The sequence below is a fragment of the Mytilus californianus genome, unplaced genomic scaffold (assembly GCF_021869535.1).
Source record: "Mytilus californianus isolate M0D057914Y unplaced genomic scaffold, xbMytCali1.0.p SCAF_14, whole genome shotgun sequence".
NCBI classification, from domain to species: Eukaryota; Metazoa; Mollusca; class Bivalvia; order Mytilida; family Mytilidae; genus Mytilus; species Mytilus californianus.
In genome coordinates, this window is record NW_026262626.1 from 16,140,207 (window position 1) to 16,162,132 (window position 21,926).

Below are 21,926 nucleotides of genomic sequence, written 5' to 3' on the forward strand. Positions count from 1 at the left end.
GTTCACTATGGGATAACACGTTGTTGCCTGCATTACGCTATTTAAAATTGGATATCAACAAAGAGTTTACCATGATTTATTAACCTATACAATGCAGTTATCATAAATAAAGATCTTTGTCTATTCATTTTTTATAGGAAGCCATTTGTTGCACTTAGCTGGCTATAGACATTTTAGTATGTGTTTGGTTGTTCACCTGGGTGAGGCATTTAAAAAAAAAGACTGGATTTTCAACAGTGCATGCTTTATGACATAATATATATATGAATAGTAAAATGATATAATATGTCTTTTAAAAATTAGTCTGAAGGTTTTTTAATTGATAGCTAAGTTGAAACAGAATTATACATATTGTATACATATTGATTTTTCAATCAATAGACTTTTCTTTTATTTTCTAGCAGTCTGGAAGTTTTTAAACTCCAACAGTCAGCAGATTAAAACCAAATTTCACACAATTTTCACAAGCAAATTCTTATTAAACATGTTTTCTTTTTTGTCTTTTACTTAATTTAGTTACTTCTATTACTATCAATTTAGAAACAGTAAATACATATATTTTCCCAGTAAACTGTTTACTTTAAAAAAAACTTATTCATATTCTTTCACACATTAATAAAAAAAAATAAAAACATAATTTCAATAACCTACTCATGTTCTCATCATCTTTCTCTAATATAAATAAAACAATTTACAATTTCCTTTTTTTCTTTTCCGTCTTTTTGTTAGTTTTCGCCAGCACCCTGTAATCTTAAATCAAACATCCAAAACTGTAAATGCCTCCCGTCTTCAAGCTCTTTACAGAGTATCCAACAATGATCTTACTTGAAACTTTCATTTCTCAAGACCTCATCAGGGGACATGTGAATATTAACAACTTGCTTACCTGACTTTTGACAGTTCCCTGGTAAAAATATCCATCATCCATTCTACGAGCCAGCACACTTTTACCAATCAACAGGGCACCAGCTGCAGGAGAGAGATCACCTTCAATGCTCTCTAACATGGCATCTTTTGCTTTCAAATAATTCCTTGCTGGACGATATCTGCTCCAGCCATGTGGATAATAATACCTAAATGGATAGGCGTTCCATGGTAACCATGGAGCATGCCCAGGATATTGATAAGGATAAACAGGGTCTAAATATGGGGCATAATGCCCAAATGCATTGACTCGTGGTGTTAGGTACAGACTCTCTTCGGGGTCCACTGCAAGTGATGTTGACATACTGCACATTTTGTCCTGGCTATGAATTGTACCATTAGCTGTTCTTACTAAGCGTTCTGCAGCATGATCTGCACGATAAATTGGTGTTATTCGTTCAACACATCCATGTGTTGTTAATGTTATAATATGAAATGAACCATAAGATTCCACGGCTAGATCTTCCAACAATTCTACTGCAACGCTGTCAGTACGTTCCTCAGAACTCAGATAAATACAGTGAATGGGACGTCCCCTAGCTGCATCGTATACACTATCTAAAATGTCCACCGGGTGTTGATCAGCTAATCCATCTGTCACAATATACACAGCTCCACATGCCGAATCTGACAAAGCCGTCAGCAAAGCACCCTGGGTATTAGTCCCCGTTTTAGGGGTTAAATTTTTAATCCAATCTGTAGCAACAGTCACAGTTTGTGGTGAACACTTAACCATTTTATCTGCCCATTGTGTGACATCAGAATTGAATTCTAAGATGTTGAAAGACCTAGGTGGTGGCTTGTTAGCATGTTTTAGTAATGTTTCTATCAAATGTTCCTTGACAACATCAAGACTTTTGTACATACTTCCAGATGTATCAATACAAAATGTGACATTTTTCTCTAGCACCTCTCCAAATATTGTGGGAATACCCTTCAATTCTGGAGGTATTATTGCCATCTTTCAACAGTTAATGTACCTGAGAAAAAAAACAGTTTTTTGAAAAACTTTTAATTTTTACACATACAAAGTACAAATGTAGTAGAAAACTCAAACAGTCAAAATATTAGGTTACATTTTTTATTTCAATGAATAGTGAAAAGAAATTGCAAGTCATTTTTAAAAGACTCTTCATAAATCAGTAATAAGTTAATAACAAGATTTGCATAGTTATATATATTCATCAAAGAAAAATATCAATATAGTACCTTTTCAGTTATGGAATTTTGACTGTTTCTTTTTTTTCACTTTTAAACAAAGGAAAGCTTAAATCTCCAAGTTTTGTTGTAACTAGGGAACTTCAATTATATAATGAATTATATAGTTTTGGTTACCGTAATTAAGTAATGTTATACCGGTATATGATTTATTGAAACTTAGCAGTTCCTATCTTATAAATCTTTCAACAATCTGTTTAAATCCACAGATCTTAATTAACTAATCAATACAATTAATTGTTTCCCAATTTTTATTGTCAAAATTAAACCTTTATATCAATAGAATAAAAGCTATATCTATTTTAGTGTTAAAAGGGGTGTAAAGGTGCCTCCTTAAACAGTTTAGTTAAATCATCGCACAACTATTTAAAATATCAAAAATTATTTTACTATGCATTGGGATATACAGTCAAATCTTTATATAAAGGTCACCCTTAAGCTTGAGACCAGAAAAAAACTGACCTTAAATGGGAGATGACCTTTGAATTAAGGTTAAAAATGCATAGGTATTACTACAAAGTTACAAGAAGAGGGTGACCTGACCAGACATGTATTTGCTTAGTACTATTGACCTTTAAAGCAGATTTGACGATATTGTATTTGTAAAGAAAACATAGCAATGTTCAAAGTTTAGGGTGAACAAGTTGTAAAAAAAAACGTAAAGTGAAGTTGGACTATACAAAAATAAGATGATGTGGTATGATTGCTAATGAGAAAACTCTCCACAAGAGACCAAATGACACAGACATTAACAACTATAGGTCACCGTACAGCCTTCAACAATGAGTAAAACCCATAGTGCATATTCAGCTATAAAAGGGCCCAAAATGACAAATGTAAAACAATTCAAACGAGAAAACTAACAGCCCGATTTTTGTACAAAATAATGAACGAAAAACAAATATGATATACAGCAACATCAATATTGACTTTAATTTCATTCTTTTCAAAATAGGCCCAACAACACCAAATGGATTTCATTTATACTGTAACCGGAGAGTATGAATTTCTTTATAAAATTGCTTGTCTCCACCGGGACCTCTGTGTTTCAAGGCAGTGTGTATACCGACTGAGCTAAAGAAGTACTTCCTTATCTCAACCGCTTATGGCTGACTAAGTATCTACCACATTTACTAAGGGAAGCAATCCCATCACACTTCCCCCACCTCAAGGGTCATCATAATATTATGACTCTCACACACATACCCTAGCTAGAATTCCTCTCTAACCACTGTGGGTTTTTTAGTTGAGCACCAATGTAACCAGAGAGCATGAATTTCATTACATACTATCAAATAGATTTTACTTGTACTGTAGGTTCACTTTAACTTTAATTTTAAACCTCGTCTGTACTGTTTCTGTCTTTTTACAATTTATTGCCTTGTACTGAATATATTTCAAATTAAAATGTATAATGAAGTATGGCCTCACCATGGGCATTTTCTTACAATTCTGACCTTTAACCTGCTCTTGATGATAAATATTCTGTACACATTAAAAATTAGCAGTTATTTCATAATAAGTCTTTATTTTTTTTTTTATTTCGTATGATCATGGTACATGTATATCATAACCTGATTACAGTGACACAATTTCATGGGTGCCAATTTTATCAAACTATCAACCTAGGGCAGGCTATATATTTCCAAAATCCTCCTGCCCTAAATGGAGAAATTAATTTGAAGACTTCACATATTTAGATGTATATGAGGGACCTGATGGGGGGGTCTCATCACGATTCACGAGTTGATTTTTTTGTCAATCACGATTCACAGAAAATAAATTTCCATGATCACGGATCACGAAAATATAAAAAAAAAAAAAACTGTAGAAAAACGGATCACGATAGTGAAAATGCGCCGATCACGAAGAACGAAAATAACCCATCAGGCCCCTCGTATATATTAGATCATATTGATGTTACTGCATGGTAACTACATGTATTTTTCATTCTTTACGACTGATAATAATAGCTGATCTGTAATCTTATTCTATCTACATGCCATCATATATGTAAGTACACAGTGTTATAAACCTAGGTATCGTTGACAAGGAAATCAATTGACCAAAAGAAGATATATTTTTAAATAACCTTGTTGACTGAGTGGTCTAGGTGGTTGGACACAGAGCAGGTGGAGTTGCCACTTGTCCTTCCCTTTTTGCTTCTGTTTTATACATGGAGCATGGGGAGATGGATTGGGAAGGTGTAAGGGTAAAATTTATTTGTAAAGCAAAGCCATATTGGGTAATTTGTACCATGTATCTTATGTTCATTTTAAGTATTTTCTTGAGGAAATAACATAGAGAGAACTCCATGATGCTTGACAAAAATACAAGGGTTTAAGTTTTTCTGTTTCGGTTCCATTCTTTAAAGCTGTCAAGCCAACATCAGATTTAGAAAACATGTGTTTTAAAACAATCTGTCAATATGTTATTGTGATATTAAAGAGTTGCCCAAATGTAAATCCCCTAATCATTTTGCTACATGTAATGTTCCACACTTCAAAAGGTGTACTCTCAGTTGACAAGACTTTCAATGTAAGAACTAATGTCAGTTCAATGCAATAATCCATACATTGTATATCTAAAGTAAAAAGTAATTATTATCATGTCAGTCATTGTCAGAATGTCATGATTCCCCAATCATTACCTTTATTACATTAAGTTACAAAATCTTAAGAGATTAAAAACAGGATGAAAAAAATGTCTGGCTGGCTCAAATTTTTTCAGAAGCGCCCTGTACTGGGGACTATTTGTAGACAACAAAAAATACAATGGTAATACTTGGGCCAGTATTTGGATTTCATAGATACCCATTCACATCCATTTAAGTACGGGGATGTAGTGCAAGATTACCTTTAAGACTGAGTGAGCTCTTTTAAAACACACAAAGAACTCATTGTTTTATCCAATTTTGAGAAGGGAATAACACTGATGACTTCCGACTGAGGCCATTTGTTGTGCCGAAATATCTCACTATCTGTCAATTCAGTTTCATTTCCTCTTTTCGTAAATCTTTAACTTTTATCAGTATTGTGGAACAAATCTTAAAGGGGCATTAGCTACAATTTAGACAAAAATTTAAAATATGATTCTTTATTTCAAGTATTAAAAACAATTCGTAAGGGTTCCGCCGAACCCAGTGTCTCGCCTACTTTTGCTGTTAGTCGCAGACTCAACAAAAATTGGGAATAAATTATTAAAAATTTTCCTCTAGATACTATCTTTAAATTCTTTTGATTGTAAGAAGCTTCTAATTTTCAAGTTTGGTAAACATCCAGGATGGTTTATGAATCTAATAAATGTTTTAAAAACTTTAACTGCAGACTGTATGTAATGTTAACTGGAAGAAAAACTAAGTCCATTTATAAGTAATATACAGAAATACAGGAAATAAATTTTTACAAACTTTCCTTCTAGATACTAGCTTTTGATAATAAACAAGCTCTTGTCTAAGTTTGGTACAAATCCAGGATAGTTAAAGAAAGTTATTAAAATTTTAAAAACTTTAACCACAGAGTGAATGTAATGTTAACTGGCAGAAAAACTAAGTCCATTTATAAGTAAAATACAGATAAACAGGATTTTTTTTTTTTAACAAAATTTACTTCTAGATACTATCTTATGATCATAAACAAGCTTCTGTCCAAGTTTGGTAGAAATCCAGGATAGTTTAAGAAAGTTATTAAAATTTCAAAAACTTTAACCACAGAGTGAATATTTGTGGATGCCGCCGCCGACGACAACGACGGAATGTAGGATTGCTATGTCTCGCTTTTGCGACAAAAGTCCCAGGCTCGACTGAAAAAGCAGAATTTGGAAATGATTTTTTTGTTATAAGCAGTTAGTTTGGCCCAAATTTGTCAAAATAAGCTCAAAAACACAGCTGATGGTTAATAGAATTGCAAGTAATAATCTAACCTCATTGAATCTGTATTCATGAGACCTCCATTTTAACCCCTAGCTGGAAATGGGTTACACATGTACTAGGCGTGTTCAGCCATTAAAAGGAAAAGAATGTCAACATTGAAAGTGAAACAAGGGTGAACCATTTGGTTGACTGATTTATATATCCACAAAAAATCTTTCTTATACAGGTAAAAACGATGATTCACATATTTTGTTAACCTATAATATGAAATTAAACAGACCTAGGTGCTCACTATCTATTTATATTTATATAAATAAATTATAAATCATATGGCCTTCCAAATACCGTTTCGATTCCTAACATCACTGAAGAGACATTATTTGTCGAATCCGGATATGGTGTACTAATTTTGCACCTTTTGTTTGCGGTATACCATCTTTTCCGCAAGATTATTGTTTTCTGTTTGGTATTAAATTAATAGTTAAGATCCATTTTGTTATATCTGGTGATCCGCTTTTTTGGCAATCGCCAATGGCAGTCAGCAGGGTTTAAGAACATCCGTTGTTTGACCTGCTAGTCAAATGCGTTTTGTTAAAATATACTTTTTCACTTTTTACAAATGTTTTAGGTCTTTTGGAAAATGTTGTTTGTGCTGTATTTAGACCCCTCTACCAAGAAATTTGTTTTGCATGCACAAGTATAAAAATTGTGGTTTTTATCCAAGGCAATCATAGGATTGAACGTTCTTTTCAATTTAGACTTGTATGTTTACATCGGGTTATATGACAGTCTGCTGTCTTCGGAGGTCATCTTGATGGTTCATTAGATGACATCTAGACTATCATACACAAAAATGCTGATACTTTTTACCAAGTCCATACATTGTTAATTGTTTATTCTAGACTTTTTGCAATTTGTATTTACGTTTTAGTAATAGTATGTTATAAATCAAATATTAGAATTGAGTCAAATAGGTGAACATGAATTTGACAGCTAATCCCCCTTTAAGACTTTAAAAAAAAAATCTGTTTGGGCTGAATTGTCGTTAGACAATCTGATACATGTAGGTATCAAATTTGCTGGTCGGTTGTTTTCTATAAATTGTTATACAATGTGTTTATATACAAGCAGGGATTTGTATAGTACTTACTATACAAATCCTTGATGCAAGTATATAATTCTGGCCAAATACACCTACATAAAAAACATGACAGTTTATCATGTTTATATTCCTGACTAATTAACACAAGTATATAATTTGGGTGAAATAACCCTGTTTCAAACATGAATTAGGGTGAAACCACTTTGGTTGCAGATGATTCAAGATTCAAGATTTTATTAGTAACCTCAGACACATACAGGTGTACAGGTGTACAAGAGGACATATATACAATATGTGAAACAGGTGAAACCACAGAGATTCCTTATAATTAACCTTAATTGGAAACAATCTTCTTCTACAGCCCAATAAATCAAGCTATTTACGCTCAAATTATAGATTGAGGATAGATATTTAAACCAGTATGAAACCCTGACATCCTGGATAAAGAACTTAGCTTGTCATTCTAAATAGCTTGTCATGCTGAAAAAAAGAACTACTAATAGGCTTGATATGCTTGAAAAAGACTTATCTTGCTCTTGACATGCTAAAAAAAAGAACTAAACAACATTCATATAAATGACAAATTTCTGCAAACGAAAAAATATATTCCAAATGATTAATTAAGGCTATACTTACAAATTTTAGTAGAATTCCGTTTAATTTTCAACGTTCATTATTTTATGGTTTACAATCGTTTACCTCGGGCACCTGTTGTTGTCAAGGAAGTCACCAATTTCACAGCCTCTGTTTCGTACTATTAAATGCGGTTGTTTTTACAAAATCGATATTAATTATATTTGTTTTAATTAAGTGTGATATTTTATTACATAAAGAAGTATCTTATTAAACAAGAAATTCTTATGTTTACTTAAAATGATAAGCTAGATTCTTGTAGCATTGTTACCCAATAGAAACGTGGAAGATATGATTAAATTTTTCTAATTGTTGAAAACAGTAAATGACAGCGAAGTACGTTAGAGAACTCTTATAAAGATGATACACCAAAAGTCAATTTAGGAGAAAATGTAAAAAAGCTGTCGGACTTTCAACGAATTTAAATAACTGAAAGAAATGAATTATATTTAGTTTGTCATTATTTGAAAATATAAACGGTATTCCTGGTTGAATTCAACATGTCGTTTTCGAAACATTTGGTTTTGGTTTTTAGATATTGTTTAAAATAATCTTTCTGGAGAACAATCCGACGTGAACTTTACATGCAATAATTTTCGGATTTGTCCTTCGGATCTAAAAGATTCGTTGTCTTTCACTCAGTTTGAGATGATTGTCTCAAGATTGATTCGGCCAACTCATAGACTTTTTGGCTATGCTACAAAAAGGAATGGAAATCAGTCCCGTAAAGCCAGCGGTGAAATAATTCATGACGCTGAAAGAAATGATGTTGATTGTTTACCTGGAACTAGCACGTAAGATTTTAAAAATTCTTAAATTATTTAATATTTACAATGGGAAGGTTCCACATGCACGGTATCAGGTCCGTTCGCTCCCAAAACACATTCGCACCCTACACGTTCGCACCCCGCACGTTCGCCTCCTGGGTGAATCTGGGTCCGTTCGCCCTGATTCGTGTTCGCCCTAGTACCTGTTCGCCCTGGGTCCGTTCGCCCTAATTCCTGTTCGCACTTAGTCTGTTCCCTCTGATTTCTATTTTCTAAAGTTTGTTGAAAATTCCGCCGAAATATTTGGTCAGATCATACGTTTTTGTACGTCATATGAATTCGTACTATGCATGTTTTTTCAATGGAAATTGTGATGTCACACTGCATTCTTAATAGCACGAAAACCCATGAGACGAGAATTTATGTTGCCAGATAATGATTTTTCTTTTGATTTGCATTGAATATTCTTGCAAGAATATTCATCATGTTGAATGTGGACAGTATTTTGAAGAAGAAGAAGTGTCCAGGAACTGGAGACCAAAAAGTTATCTGTATGAATTTATCTTTTTTGAAATGTAACAATTTCAAAACAATCCAAACAGGCATAACAAGATCCAACTCACTCAACACCTTGAGATCAAAGAAGCCAATTAAGCGGCGAAAATAATTTCCCTTTAATGTCTTACAATTCTTACATCATTGTTTTAACTCATTCCAAGCTGACTTGTTTATTTAAAAAAACCAATTTCATTATTAATCCACCAAAAATAATAACTACAACAATCAGTGAGACCAAAGACATCGTAATCATATCTAATCAGCATTCTCAATTACAAAACTTTGAATTTTCGGAATACTAAGGCTTTTCCATCTCAGAAATATATTACCTTAGCTGTATTTGGCAAAACTTTTAGGAATGTTTGGTCCTCAATGCTCTTCCACTTCGTACTTTATTTGGCCTTATTAACTTTTTTGATTCGAGAATCACTGATGATTCTTTTGTAGAAGAAACGTGTGTCTGTCGTACAAAGTTTCAATCTCGGTATCTATGATGAGTTTATTTACAATCAACAGTCATTAAAAGTAATTCTGAATAAAAACAAATTTAACAATGAAGCCAATTAGCCTGATAAATGCTCCAAAACAAAAACTTTTTTTTTTTAATTTCAATGTTTATTCTTGAATTTGGAGATATATTTTTTAATATTTACCATTTAAATATCTGAATAAGATTACAAAACTTTAAATTAAAACATTAATATTATTTTTTTATAAAAATTAGGGCAAACAGACTCAATGGGCGAACGCACTCAGGGCGAATGGACCCAGGGCGAACATGTAATTAGGGCGAACGGACCCGATACCTCCTGGGTCCGTTCGCACCCTATTTTTATTCGAATACCGGTTGAATTATTAAATGTTTTTTAGATGTACATGTATATATCAAAACATTTATATTTTCATGAATAAAAATTCGTGTTTAATTATTATATTACCGTTAATTGGTGTTTACAAAGTAATTTGGTACTATTGTTATGTGATGGTGTAAAGTAAAATACAAGTAGTTAGCTTGGTAGGAGTAAAAACAATGAAGATTTAAAATTAGAAAAAACAAAAGATTAATTAATTTTAACAGATTGTGAGGAGTTTGTTAGCCGTTTGGAATCTTCTGTCTCTCTTTTACAAGTCTTGGAGACGAATGACTTAGTCTTTGTTCATCATGACAATATTCATTATTCATTTCGTCAAATTTAAAATAATTCACAAAAGAAAACCTGTTTACGTTTTTAGAATGTCACTTTATTTTAAAACAATAAAACAAACTTATTTTATTTATTTTTTATAGCAATACACAGTGTTCTCCCCAGGATTTTTGGATAGCACCAGGGTAACGCGTGTCAAAATGATTTGTACAATATGCTGTGTCGCGTTGCATTGTTTTTTTTTTCTTGTTAGTTTTTGTGTCATTACCTTTTTGTCTTTGTTTTGTTTACTGTGTTATGTAGACTTTGGGTCAAAAAATTACTGGTAAAAAAAGAAGTAAATCAATAAACAGTTTGTATACTTTAATTTCTTTTAAGAATAAATAAAAGAAAGCACTATTAGTCTTTAAACTTAAGTCACTTTTTATATTTTGATCAAGCCAATTTGTCCTGATACTTGTAGTTACACTACACTTTCCCCATTTTTGTTAGATTACACCATAACAATTAAATTTAAACAAGATTAAATTTTAATGCAGAACCTCTAGTAAATTAAAAACTATTTTCCATAGCTTTAGACATGATTCTTTTAAACAACAATACAATTATTATTAGAATCATTATTGTGTTACTTGGTAGATAGACATGTAAAGTAAATTTATATCATCTATATGTACACCCACATATCATATCAAGCTGAGTTCCAATCAGTGTTTAAAGACTTGGAAGAAATCAATTACCAATAAGAAAATACTACCTATTTATTATAATATGTCTGTGCATTAATAAAAGTATGATTATCAAAAATAATTTGCAATATATTTTTGTTGGTATGTTCAAAGAAAGTTTTTATCCTTAAGGTAACATTCTTATATAATTTTGCATTCAATTTGTACTTTATTTCTATTTTCATTGATAGATGATATTTTAGGAGCACTTATTTGTAATAAGCTAATTCAGGGGAAGTAACTCCAACACGTTTAAAATATGCAAGTTATTTATAACCAAAGGCTGGAGTAATAGAGTTAAATAACAAATGTCTGCTTGTCCCTCACAAGTCTGATCATTAATTATGATCTTTTAATTAATTAAAACACAAAAGAATCATGTACATCGATTAAATCCAATCATCAAGGTTAACCTCAAAAGGTAAATCGATCACGTGGTGTAAACAATCAAGTTGTTTGAACTGGTCAATTTTCATCTGAAATTTTATACCCCACGGAAAAGGTTTAACAAGTTGTTTAAAACTTTACCGATTTACGATTTTTTTACCGAAAAATTTAGCACCACGGAGAAAAATTATACATCGCGGCAAGAACGATACCACCACGGTAGAAAATTATACATCGCGGGCCCGCGGTCCTTTAAGGGCCTGGGGAGAACACTGATACACTAACTGAAGCATGATTAAAAACTTATTCAACACAAAATCTTTATAAACGGGTGCGAACGGATCCAGGGTGCGAACGTGAAAGGGGGCGACTGAGAATGGGAGCGAACATGATTTTGGGCGAACGGACCCGGATTCCTCATGCACAATGAAAAAACCCTAAACTTACCTCTCTCTCCTTGTTCTCCCTTTACAGACTTTACAAAGAATTGACCTTACTTCTGTTTTGGTATCTGCAACACTTGACCTGAGAATTTGCTACACTTGACGTCATACAACAATTAATTTCCTTTGTGGCGTAAGATATTTTCTATAGACGAGTTTCCAATTTCGATTTTACGAAAGAACTACTTCTGTTGATCAGGGATCATTCGCATCAGGGTCAATTGCCCAAAATAATGTTCGCGCCCATTCACGCTTGCCCCCTTTCAAGTTTGCACCCCCACGTTCGCACCCTACACATTCATACATGTCATACCCTTTTTTAAAAGCTATGTATAAAAGTTTGTGAATTTTTTTTTAATCATGTTAATTAGTGTATTGCTATTGAATAAAGATAATAAGTTTTTTTCATTGTTTAAAAATAAAATGACATTCTAAAAGGTTTTGTTTTGTGAATAATTTTGACACAATAAATAATGAATATTGTCATAATGATCAGACAAAGGCCAAGTCATCCGTCTCTGAGATTTGTAAAAGAAAGGCGGAAGATACCAAACGACTATCAAACATATAAAAGCTAGTTATAACAGCAATCATGATTTTCAAACACATTAAAACAATACTACTCCGAGGCGGGTGGGGAGCAAGAAGGTGAACTGTGGTTTAATTTATCAATAGTACCGCTTAAGTCGACGCTAGGGGCCGTCTTGACCTTGTTATAGGGTATGAATGATTCGTTCATTGTTGAAGACCCTACATCAACTGTCAAGATGAAGAACAGGAATAAAAGCCCTGTTCATTGATAATTTTCTATGCTTCTATGTATTGTGTGCAATTTCGTCCCATGTACATTTACTCCATATCCTTTTATTTTCTACCAATTTAGTTTTGTAAATACCAATTTATAATAATGATAAATAATTAACAGTTATATTTAATCATCTAATCACTTAAAAAAAATATTTCATTTAAAAAATTCATGAAATTTTATTCATGAAAATTTAAACACATGTATATTGATATATATAATCTGAAAATACATCTGATAATTCAACCTGTATTTAAATAAAAAATAGGGTGCAAACATGAAGGTGCAAACAGACCCAGGTGGTGAACGTGAGGGGTGCGAATGTGTTTTGGGAGCGAAGGGACCTGATACCGGATCATTTGAGGGAAAAAGTATCGTAAGATTTTACATGAAAATGGACAATTGGGATGTGAAGATATTTGTTTTATGACAGCAAATTTTTTGGGGAAAAAGCACTAGTTGGAAGATCATGTATTCAGTCATTTCAAAGGTCACTCAGATTTTACAGGACATTCTGTCCTGGAAACTAAATAAAATAACAAGACAGAATGAGGTTTTACAGGATCGAAATATAAGTGTCAAATTTTATTTAACAAAACACATTATTCAAACCTTTATACTTTATTTGTGAAATAATACTTCTGAAGCTTCTGCCCCTGGTAAAAGAAAACATGAGCCTCATCAATCTCTACTGCTGTAATATGAGCTTTGCTCTTTTTCATGATTATCCACAGCAGATTTTTTAAAGTTAGAACTCCCAGTAATAAAGGTGTTTTGGCCCCTTTTTGTTTTCAGTCTGTCCCCTGTTGTAGTGATTAATACAAAGACTGCATTTCATCAATTGATTTTCCTTATCAAACTCCAACCAACCTCTCTCTTTTTTCCAACTTCCACCAAAAACTTTGTGTTTGCTGGGATTTATACTCTTTCAAAATTTTTATTTTCTTCTGTTTTATCATTTATTTTCCCGTGTTTTCTTTTACCAGGGGAAATACCTTCATAATATTTCAAGGTCAACAAGATGAGAAAAGTAAGAAAGGAAAATGGTGGAAGTTATGGAGTTGTTGTTAATCGACGAATATGTTACCGGATTTCCGGTCAGGTTTTTCCAGATTTTTTGTAGGACCGCAATACTTTTTACCAGCAATCATCGTAGAACCCTCTTCGATGACCAGTGGAAGAACTGATGTATTATCAGGTCAAAATTTTATTGGAATCTTTGTGATGTCCATTAAAGGCAGGCAAATAGCGATAAGGTGCATAAAGGGTCATGCAGTGATATTTGCTCACATACCTGTTCACTATTGGTCCATTCACTCATATTATTTTTGTCCCCTGCAACACGTTGCGGGGGGACATAGAAATACTGGGCATCCGCCCATCTGTCTGTCCAGTCTTGTTAGCGCTCTCACATGTACAATTATTGGCATATTTTTATAAAACTTATATTATAGGTTTATATCAGCAATGTATCTTAAGCAAAATTGCATCATTAGCGCTCTCATGTGTACAATTCTTGCCAGATTTATATGAAACTTATATTGTAGGTTTATATAAGCAATGTCTCGGACGAGTTCGAAAAATCAGTGCCGATCAGTTATTTTTAAAAGAGTTATGCCCCTTTGAAATATTAATTATATGGAAAATTGCCTTGTGAGTGCTCTCATGTGTACAATTTTTGCCAGATTTTTATGAATTTATATTATAGGTTTATATCATCAATGTCTTGGATGAGTTCTAAAATCTGTGCCGATCAATTATTTTTTAAAAGAGTTATGCCCCTTGGAAATATTAATTACTGTAAATTCAGAAATTATTGCGATGTTTTTATTATTGCGAAAAATGCGACAGGGTTATAATCGCAATAATTTAAACTCGCATTTTGAAATTATTTATATGAATTAAACAGGCTTTTTCTCAACATCGCTAAAATTAAAATCGCATTTTAGTCTAAAATGACAAAATCGCAATAATAAATGCACGCAATAATTTCTGAATTTACAGTATATGGAAAATTGGATAGTTTCAATAGCGCTCTCATGTGTACAATTCTTGCCCTAATTTTATGAAACTTATTTCATAGGTTTATATCAGCAATGTGTTTGACACTTTCGAAAATAATTGCTGATCAAACATTTTTAACGAATCATATCGGAAATCACATTGAATTTGCTCTGACGCATTCATTTCTCAGATATTTATGAACAATTTTAAAGAACAAAAAAAAAGTGTATTTTTTAGTTATTGCCCTTGTATCTTGGATAGATAAAATATGTGCAACACAGGGGACATTGGCACTCTGTTCTTTTATTTTGTTTTGTGAGTTGAGTTGTAATAAAAGTACTTAGACTGAAGACTGAGGATCCATTCACTTAAGAAATTGAGTCCAGGCTCACCAATTTGAATTGATTTTTCCAAAGATACATATTAACTCTACCAAATGAATTCAGTCAATCTTATTTTATAATTTAAAATGATATATTGATAGTCAAATAACCCACTGTTACTTTTTTCTTTGTTTAGGTTTGGATACAGTTGTTAAGACAGTCACATGAAGCTTTATTTATAGTCGGTATATACAAGACAATTGCCAATTGATATCTACAGAAGGTCTAATTATGTTTTCTCTTTCTTTTTAGGTTTGGGTACAGAGGACGTAAATACTTAGATAGAGACTGGGGCATGAAATCTACAGAAGGTCTAATGATGTTTTTCATGTGGTCTTGGATATTTTATAAATGTATAACAGATTACGGTCATTTAATGGTAAGTACAAATCAATTGTCCCTTTCAGGCCATTAGTCAGTAAATGATTAGTTTTTTTCAGATTTTGACCACACGTTGGTCTTTTTTCAAATAAACAACATAACATTATAAAACAAACAAAATTAGATATAATGGAACAATACAACAAACAACAAAATTATTGTGATCACTGATACCATGGCTGAAGCTTTAAGAGTTATCTCCCATGTTAGATATATTTAATTTTTAAAATAATACACAAGTTATCTCCCTTATTACATATCATTCATAGTTAAATTATCAGACGATCCTTAAATTAAATATTTACTATTTTTGTATAACAGAACATTAATTTAAGCATTTATTTATCACAAGTACAATAAAGTATACAGACTTATTGTAAAATTATGTCAGACAGTGAGAATAGAATGAACTCTTGTTCCCAGGTTAGGGGAGGGTTGAGCGCTCACAAACATGTTTAACCCCGCCAGCCAACATTCTTTATGTGCCTGTTCCAAGTCAGGAGCCTATAGTTCAGTGGTTGTTGTTGGTTCACGTCTGTCATATTTGTTTTTCCATTATTGTTTTGTTTTAAATTAGGCCGTTAGTTTTCTCAATTGAATTGTTTCATATTTTTCATGTCAGGGCCTTTTATAGCAGACTATATGGTATGGGTTTTTCTCATTGTTGAAGGCTGTACGGTTACCTATTATTGTTTACATCCACTTTATTTAAACTTTGTTGGATAGTTGTCGCATTGGCAATCATACCTCATCATTGCCACAAATATTTGATTTTATTTTTGTCCATTAAGGTGGTACCTAACACTACAGGGAGATAACTCTGTAAAAATCAGCTAGACGTTTTAATCACGTATTGTTAAGGAAATATTAAGCTTCTCAATGATCAAAATTAGTGTTTGTCAAACTGCTATATAACCAATGAAATTTTTCTGATAAAGTTGTTGGTTGAAATTTTTTGAAATTTTCATATTTTTGTCAAAGGGTCAAAGTAAACATTTTGTCAAAATTTTATGAAAATTAAACGAGCCAAATTAATATTAGTCAAAGTGTTGGGTACCACCTTAAGGAGTTATTATCCTTAAATGCTCTAACAATTTCATTATTAAATGTTATAAAAATATGGTTAATGTTATTTAGACATTTTTATACGACCGCAAAAATAAAAAAAATTTTGGTCGTATATTGGTATGACGTTGGCGTCGTCGTCGTCGTCCGAAGACACATTGGTTTTCGCACTCTAACTTTAGTTTAAGTGAATGGATCTCCATGAAATTTTACCATAAGGTTCAATACCACGAAAGGAAGGTTGGGATTGATTTTGGGGGTTATGGTACCAACAGTTAAGGAATTAGGGGCCAAAAAGGGGCCAAAAATAAGCATTTTTGTAACTTCCAGACAATAACTTGTGTGTAAGTGTATGGATCTCTCTGACATTGTACCACAAGGTTCCATATCACAAAGGAAAGGCTGTAATTGATTTTGGGGGTAATTGCCTCAAAATTTTAGGAATTAGGGGCCAAAAAAAGGGGCAAAAAACAAGCATTTTTCTAGTTTCATGACAATAACTTGTGTGTAAGTGTTTGGATATTTCTGAAATTGTACTACAAGGTTCCATAACACAAAGGGAAAGCTGGAATTGAGTTTGGGGGTAATTGCCCGAAACGTTTAGGAATTGGGGGCCAAAAAGGGGCCAAAAATAAGCATTTTTCTAGTTTCCAGACAATAACTTGTGTTCAAGTGTATGGATCTCTCTGAAATTGTACTGCAAGGTACCATACCACAAAGGGAAGGCTGGGATTGAGTTTGGGGGTGATGAATCATAAGGGGGTTCAAAAAATTTGGGGGGGGGGGGGGGGATTTTTTTTTACTTTTTTTTTCTTTTTTCCCTTTTTTTTATTTTAAAATTTTCCATTTTAAGTTGGTTATTTCTGATTAATATTTAAAAGCAAATAATAATGATATGGTAGGAGATACACACCAAACAGGATGTGTAAATTATTATATAATAAGTATTGTGCAATAGCAAGAAATTTTCAATTGCACAGTATTGCACAATAGCAAGAAATCTTCAATTGCACAGTATTGCGCAATAGCAAAAAATCTTCAATTGCACAGTATTGCGCAATAGAAAGAAATATCCAATAGCACAATATTGCGCAATAGCAAGAAATTGTCAATTGTACAGTATTGCGCAATAGCAAGAAATATTCAATTGCACAGTATTGTGCAAAAGAAGATACTTCGTATAAATTGCTTATTTCTTGATCAATTTCAATGGGGTTTTATTCTTGAATTCTTGGGGTTCTTTAATATGCTGAATCTAACCGAGTATTAAGTTTTTGGATTTTGGGCCCCGTTTTTAAATTGGTCCACATTGAGGTCCAAAGGGTCCAAAATTTAACTTTGTTCGATTTCATCAAAAATTGAATTATTGGGGTTCTTTGATATGCCGAATCTAACCGTGTATTTAGATTCTTAATTTTTGGTTCCGTTTTCAAATTGGTCTACATTAAGGTCCAAAGGGTCCAAAATTAAACTTAGTTTGATTTTAACAAAAATTGAATTTTTAGGATTCTTTGATATGCTGAATCTAAACATGTATTTAGATTTTTGATTATGGGCCCAGTTTTCAAGTTGGTCCAAATCGGGGTCCAAAATTAAACTTTGTTTGATTTCATCAAAAATTGAATTCTTGGGGTTCTTTGATATGCTGAATCTAACCATGTATTTAGATTTTGGATATTGGACCATAATAGGTGAATGTCCAATTTAAAATTTTTAAGTTCTTAGACCACATTCATTCTGTGTCAGAAACCTATGCTGTGTCAAATATTTAATCACAATCCAAATTCAGAGCTGTATCAAGCTTGAATGTTGTGTCCATACTTGCCCCAACTGTTCAGGGTTCGACCTCTGCGGTCGTATCAAGCTGCGCCCTGCGGAGCATTTTATTGTCTTTGCTTAAATGTTTAGTATCATTTAATTTTAGTTCAGAAATGATAAGTAACTAATTTTTTTCTATTATATTTGTAGCCTCATTTCAAAATTCCTGATCCTACACAATGGACCGATGAAGAACTTGGAATACCTCCAGATGATATGGAGTGAAATTGACACAATAATTCATGAATAATTGATAAATTGTAGATTAACTCTAGACAGTGGATGAATGTTTTGTTGAGATATAAAGTTTTATATTGACTAAATGTGTTTCTTGAAATTAATACCTGTTGTCCTAAGGGCCTATGTAAGCTAGTGCCATCACTTACATTCATTGTTGGTCTGTTTACACACTTGCAATCAATACCAGACTAGGAATTTTAAAAAAAACACTCCCATATGGCCATTGTAACCTTAACTGGTTTAATAACATTAACTGTACCCATTTTACTGCCCCAGTTGTGCATTTTAACAATAAATGTCTCTTCAGTGATGCACAACGCCAAAATAACTGAAAAACCAAAACATTGAAGAGATGATCAAACCAAAGGCCAATACTAAAATTGAGAATGGAAATGGGGAATGTGTCAAAGAGACAACAACCCGACCATAGAACAGACAACAGCAGAAGGTCACCAGTACATGTTTATCCTGTTTTTTTTAAGCAACAGAGGCCACGTTTGATGATGATCTAATCCCAGAGTACAAATTTTAAACTAGATTCTCAAGAAACATTCAGGTAAAGTTCAGTAACATTTGAACCAGAAGTTTCTTCAGTGGAGATTTTTTATACGACTGCAAAAAAACTTTGTGGTCGTATATTGGTATGACGTCGTCGTCGTTGTCCGGCGTCGTCATATTTTTGGGGTAATTGCCTCTAAATTTTAGGAATTAGGGGCCAATAAAGGGGCAAAAAACAAGCATTTTTCTAGTTTCATGACAATAACTTGTGTGTAAGTGTATGGATCTTTCTGAAATTGTACTACAAGGTTCCATATCACACAGGGAAATCTGGGTTTGAGTTTAGGGGTAATTGCCCAAAACGTTTAGGAATAAGGGGCCAAAGAGGGGCAAAAAACAAGTATTTTTCTAGTTTCCAGACAATAACTTGTGTTCAAGTGTATGGATCTCTCTGAAATTGTACTGCTAGGTACCATACCACAAAGGGAAGGCTGGGATTGATTTTGGGGGTAATTGCCTCAAAATTTTAGGAATTAGGGGCCAAAAAGGGGCAAAAAACATTTTTCTAGTTTCAGGACAATAACGTGTATGTAAGTGTATGGATCTCTATGAAATTGTACAACAAGGTTCCATATCACAAAGGGAAAGCTGGGTTTGAGTTTGGGGGAAATTGCCCTAAACGTTTAGGAATTTTGGTCCAAAAAGGGGCCAAAAAACAAGCATTTTTCTAGTTAACAGACAATAACTTGTGTTAAAGTGTATGGATCTCTCTGAAATTGTACTGCAAGGTACCATACCATAAAGGGAAGGCTGGGATTGAGTTTGGGGGTAATTGCCTCTAACTTTTAGAAATTAGGGGCAAAAAGGGGGCAAAAAACAAGCATTTTTCTAGTTTCAGGACAATAACGTGTGTGTAAGTGTATGGATCTCTATGAAATTGTACTACAAGGTTCCATATCACAAAGGAAAAGCTAGGTTTGAGTTTGGGGGTAATTGCCCTACATGTTTAGGAATTTAGGGCCAAAAAGGGGCCAAAAAACAAGCATTTTTCTAGTTTCCAGACAATAACTTGTGTTCAAGTGTATGGATCTGTCTGAAATTGTACTGCAAGGTACCATGCCACAAAGGGAAGGCTGGGATTGAGTTTGGGGGTGATGAATCATTTAGGGGGGGGGGATTTTTTTTTCCTTTTTTTTCTTTAAAATTTTCCATTTTTAAATTGGTTATTTCTGATTTATATGTAAAAGCAAATATTAATGATATGGTTTGAATAGGTAAATTAAAAATTTTTAAGTTCTTAAGACTACATTCATTCTGTGTCAGAAACCTATGCTGTGTCAAATATTTAATCACAATCCAAATTCAGTGCTGTATCAAGCTTGAATGTTGTGTCCATACTTGCCCCAACTGTTCAGGGTTAGACCTCTGCGGTCGTATCAAGCTGCGCCCAGTTGAGCATTTTATTAAAGTTTACAACAATAGACAAAGGTTGATGACTGATGCAAAGTGATAGCAAAAGCTCACGAGGTATTGATTTCTGATGACTGCATGGCCGATTCTTTAAGTTTACTTAGAAAAAAATATTTGAACACATTGGGTGAAGTACAAGGTGGCAGTGATATAGCATTGGTTCACACTGAACATACGGAAAATCAAATTATTAACTCGTTAAAGTACAATGCCAATATCAGCCAAAAGTTGCAGGTACAATATTTAGAATGTTCTTTATAATCAAAGTGCTTGTTAGCACTGAAGGGTAAAGATTGCTTTAATTTATCAGTGGGAAGTCAAATTAAATATTGCATTGTATATAAACATTGGTTGTAGTTGATCCAACTACAATTCTGGACAAAGGAAGATAACTAAAATTTTTAAAGATGACTTTAACAATGATATCATTGATATTTTTAGAACAGATATTAGATTCCTGCACCTTGCAAAAGTTATGTAATTTTCTTGACAAGTATAACATCATTTTTTGACTTGAATATCTGAGTGTTTATTTCATTGATAAATTTCTGGAAATGTTCATGGATGGGATGTTTAGAATGTTATGATCATCAATGCACTATATTTTGTGTATCTCAAAAGTAGTGATAAACCTTGGAAGATTTAGATATCAAGTGAGTACAATAGGGTTTTGATTGCATGAAATGCAATCTTTACCCCAAAAAACAATAAAACCATGGACAATTGTCACGAATGTTGCTTCTAGCTAGCATATTTTCCAAAATTTTCTCATAACTACATTGCAAATTCTGTATGTGCCTGTCCCAAGTCAGGAGTCAATCAATGGTTGCTGTCTGTCATATTTGTTGTCTCGCCCTTAAAGGAGTCGAACAGCCAGACATATTAAGATGTCGGTGTCAACAAACTATTAGTTTGTGATTAGTTCAGTTGATGTGGAACTTCTAGTGGTAGGTCAATGATATTTTGGTAGGCAGTTGTATTGGCATTAGCACATCTTATTTCCATGGAGATTATATGGCCCTGCCCCCTCAGTCATGGTCATGAAACAACAGTTGCACCATCTATTTGAAGGAATGTTTCTGCAAAGTTTCATCCTATTCACTTCAGTAATTCATACTATTAAACAAGAGTGCTCACGCTGAAATTTTTTGCTTGCTTTACTGACCATTGATTTTGTGTTAAAATTCTGAAAGATAAAGGTTTAACTTCAAGTATCACATAAACTTAACATTTTTACAGGCTATAAATATATCCATTCATGAAAATGAGGTCAAGGTCAGAAAAATCCTGTAAGATAGATATGAGCACCTTATAATTATCCCATACACCAAATATAGTTTACCTATTGCTTATGGTATTCGAAAAACAGACAAAAAACAAAAAAATAACATTGACCAATGAACCCTGAAAATGAGGTCAAAGGTCAGAGTATACCTGCCAGACAGCCACGTTCACCTTACAATCATTCCATACACAAAATAATGTT

General features: G+C 33.0%; 2 protein-coding genes and 1 long non-coding RNA gene across 3 annotated transcripts in view; 1 reads left to right on the forward strand and 2 right to left on the reverse strand.

The window, feature by feature from the left end:
* LOC127724285 (uncharacterized) overlaps positions 1–7,841 on the reverse strand; it is a 30,172-nt gene extending 22,331 nt beyond the window's left edge. Inside the window, exons 1-2 of the mRNA XM_052231208.1 lie at positions 7,752–7,841; positions 887–1,904 (exon numbers count right to left, since the gene is read on the reverse strand). Coding sequence (XP_052087168.1) covers positions 887–1,885 — 999 coding nt within the window. The 5' untranslated portion in view covers positions 1,886–1,904; positions 7,752–7,841. The remainder of the gene's footprint in view (positions 1–886; positions 1,905–7,751) is intronic.
* A 471-nt stretch (positions 7,842–8,312) lies between these two features.
* Positions 8,313–18,555, forward strand: LOC127724288 (uncharacterized). The gene is made up of 3 exons (XM_052231220.1): positions 8,313–8,542; positions 15,221–15,347; positions 18,383–18,555. Exons 1-3 carry the CDS (start codon positions 8,397–8,399, stop codon positions 18,455–18,457), a joined length of 348 nt encoding a protein of 115 aa, XP_052087180.1. The 5' UTR covers positions 8,313–8,396; the 3' UTR covers positions 18,458–18,555.
* Positions 17,686–20,434, reverse strand: LOC127724291 (uncharacterized). Its single transcript, XR_007992435.1, has 2 exons — positions 20,394–20,434; positions 17,686–18,260 (listed from the first exon to the last, which is right to left on the reverse strand). It is a non-coding gene; the product is annotated as an uncharacterized LOC127724291 (long non-coding RNA).
* Between the last annotated feature and the right edge of the window lie 1,492 nt (positions 20,435–21,926).

Coding starts and splice junctions, on each gene's coding strand:
- LOC127724288 (XM_052231220.1), top strand. CDS start 8,397: ATGATTGTCTCAAGATTGATTCGGCCAACTCATAGACTTTTTGGCTAT. Junction 8,543..15,220: donor TGTTTACCTGGAACTAGCAC/GTAAGATTTTAA, acceptor CTTTCTTTTTAG/GTTTGGGTACAGAGGACGTA. Junction 15,348..18,382: donor CAGATTACGGTCATTTAATG/GTAAGTACAAAT, acceptor TTATATTTGTAG/CCTCATTTCAAAATTCCTGA.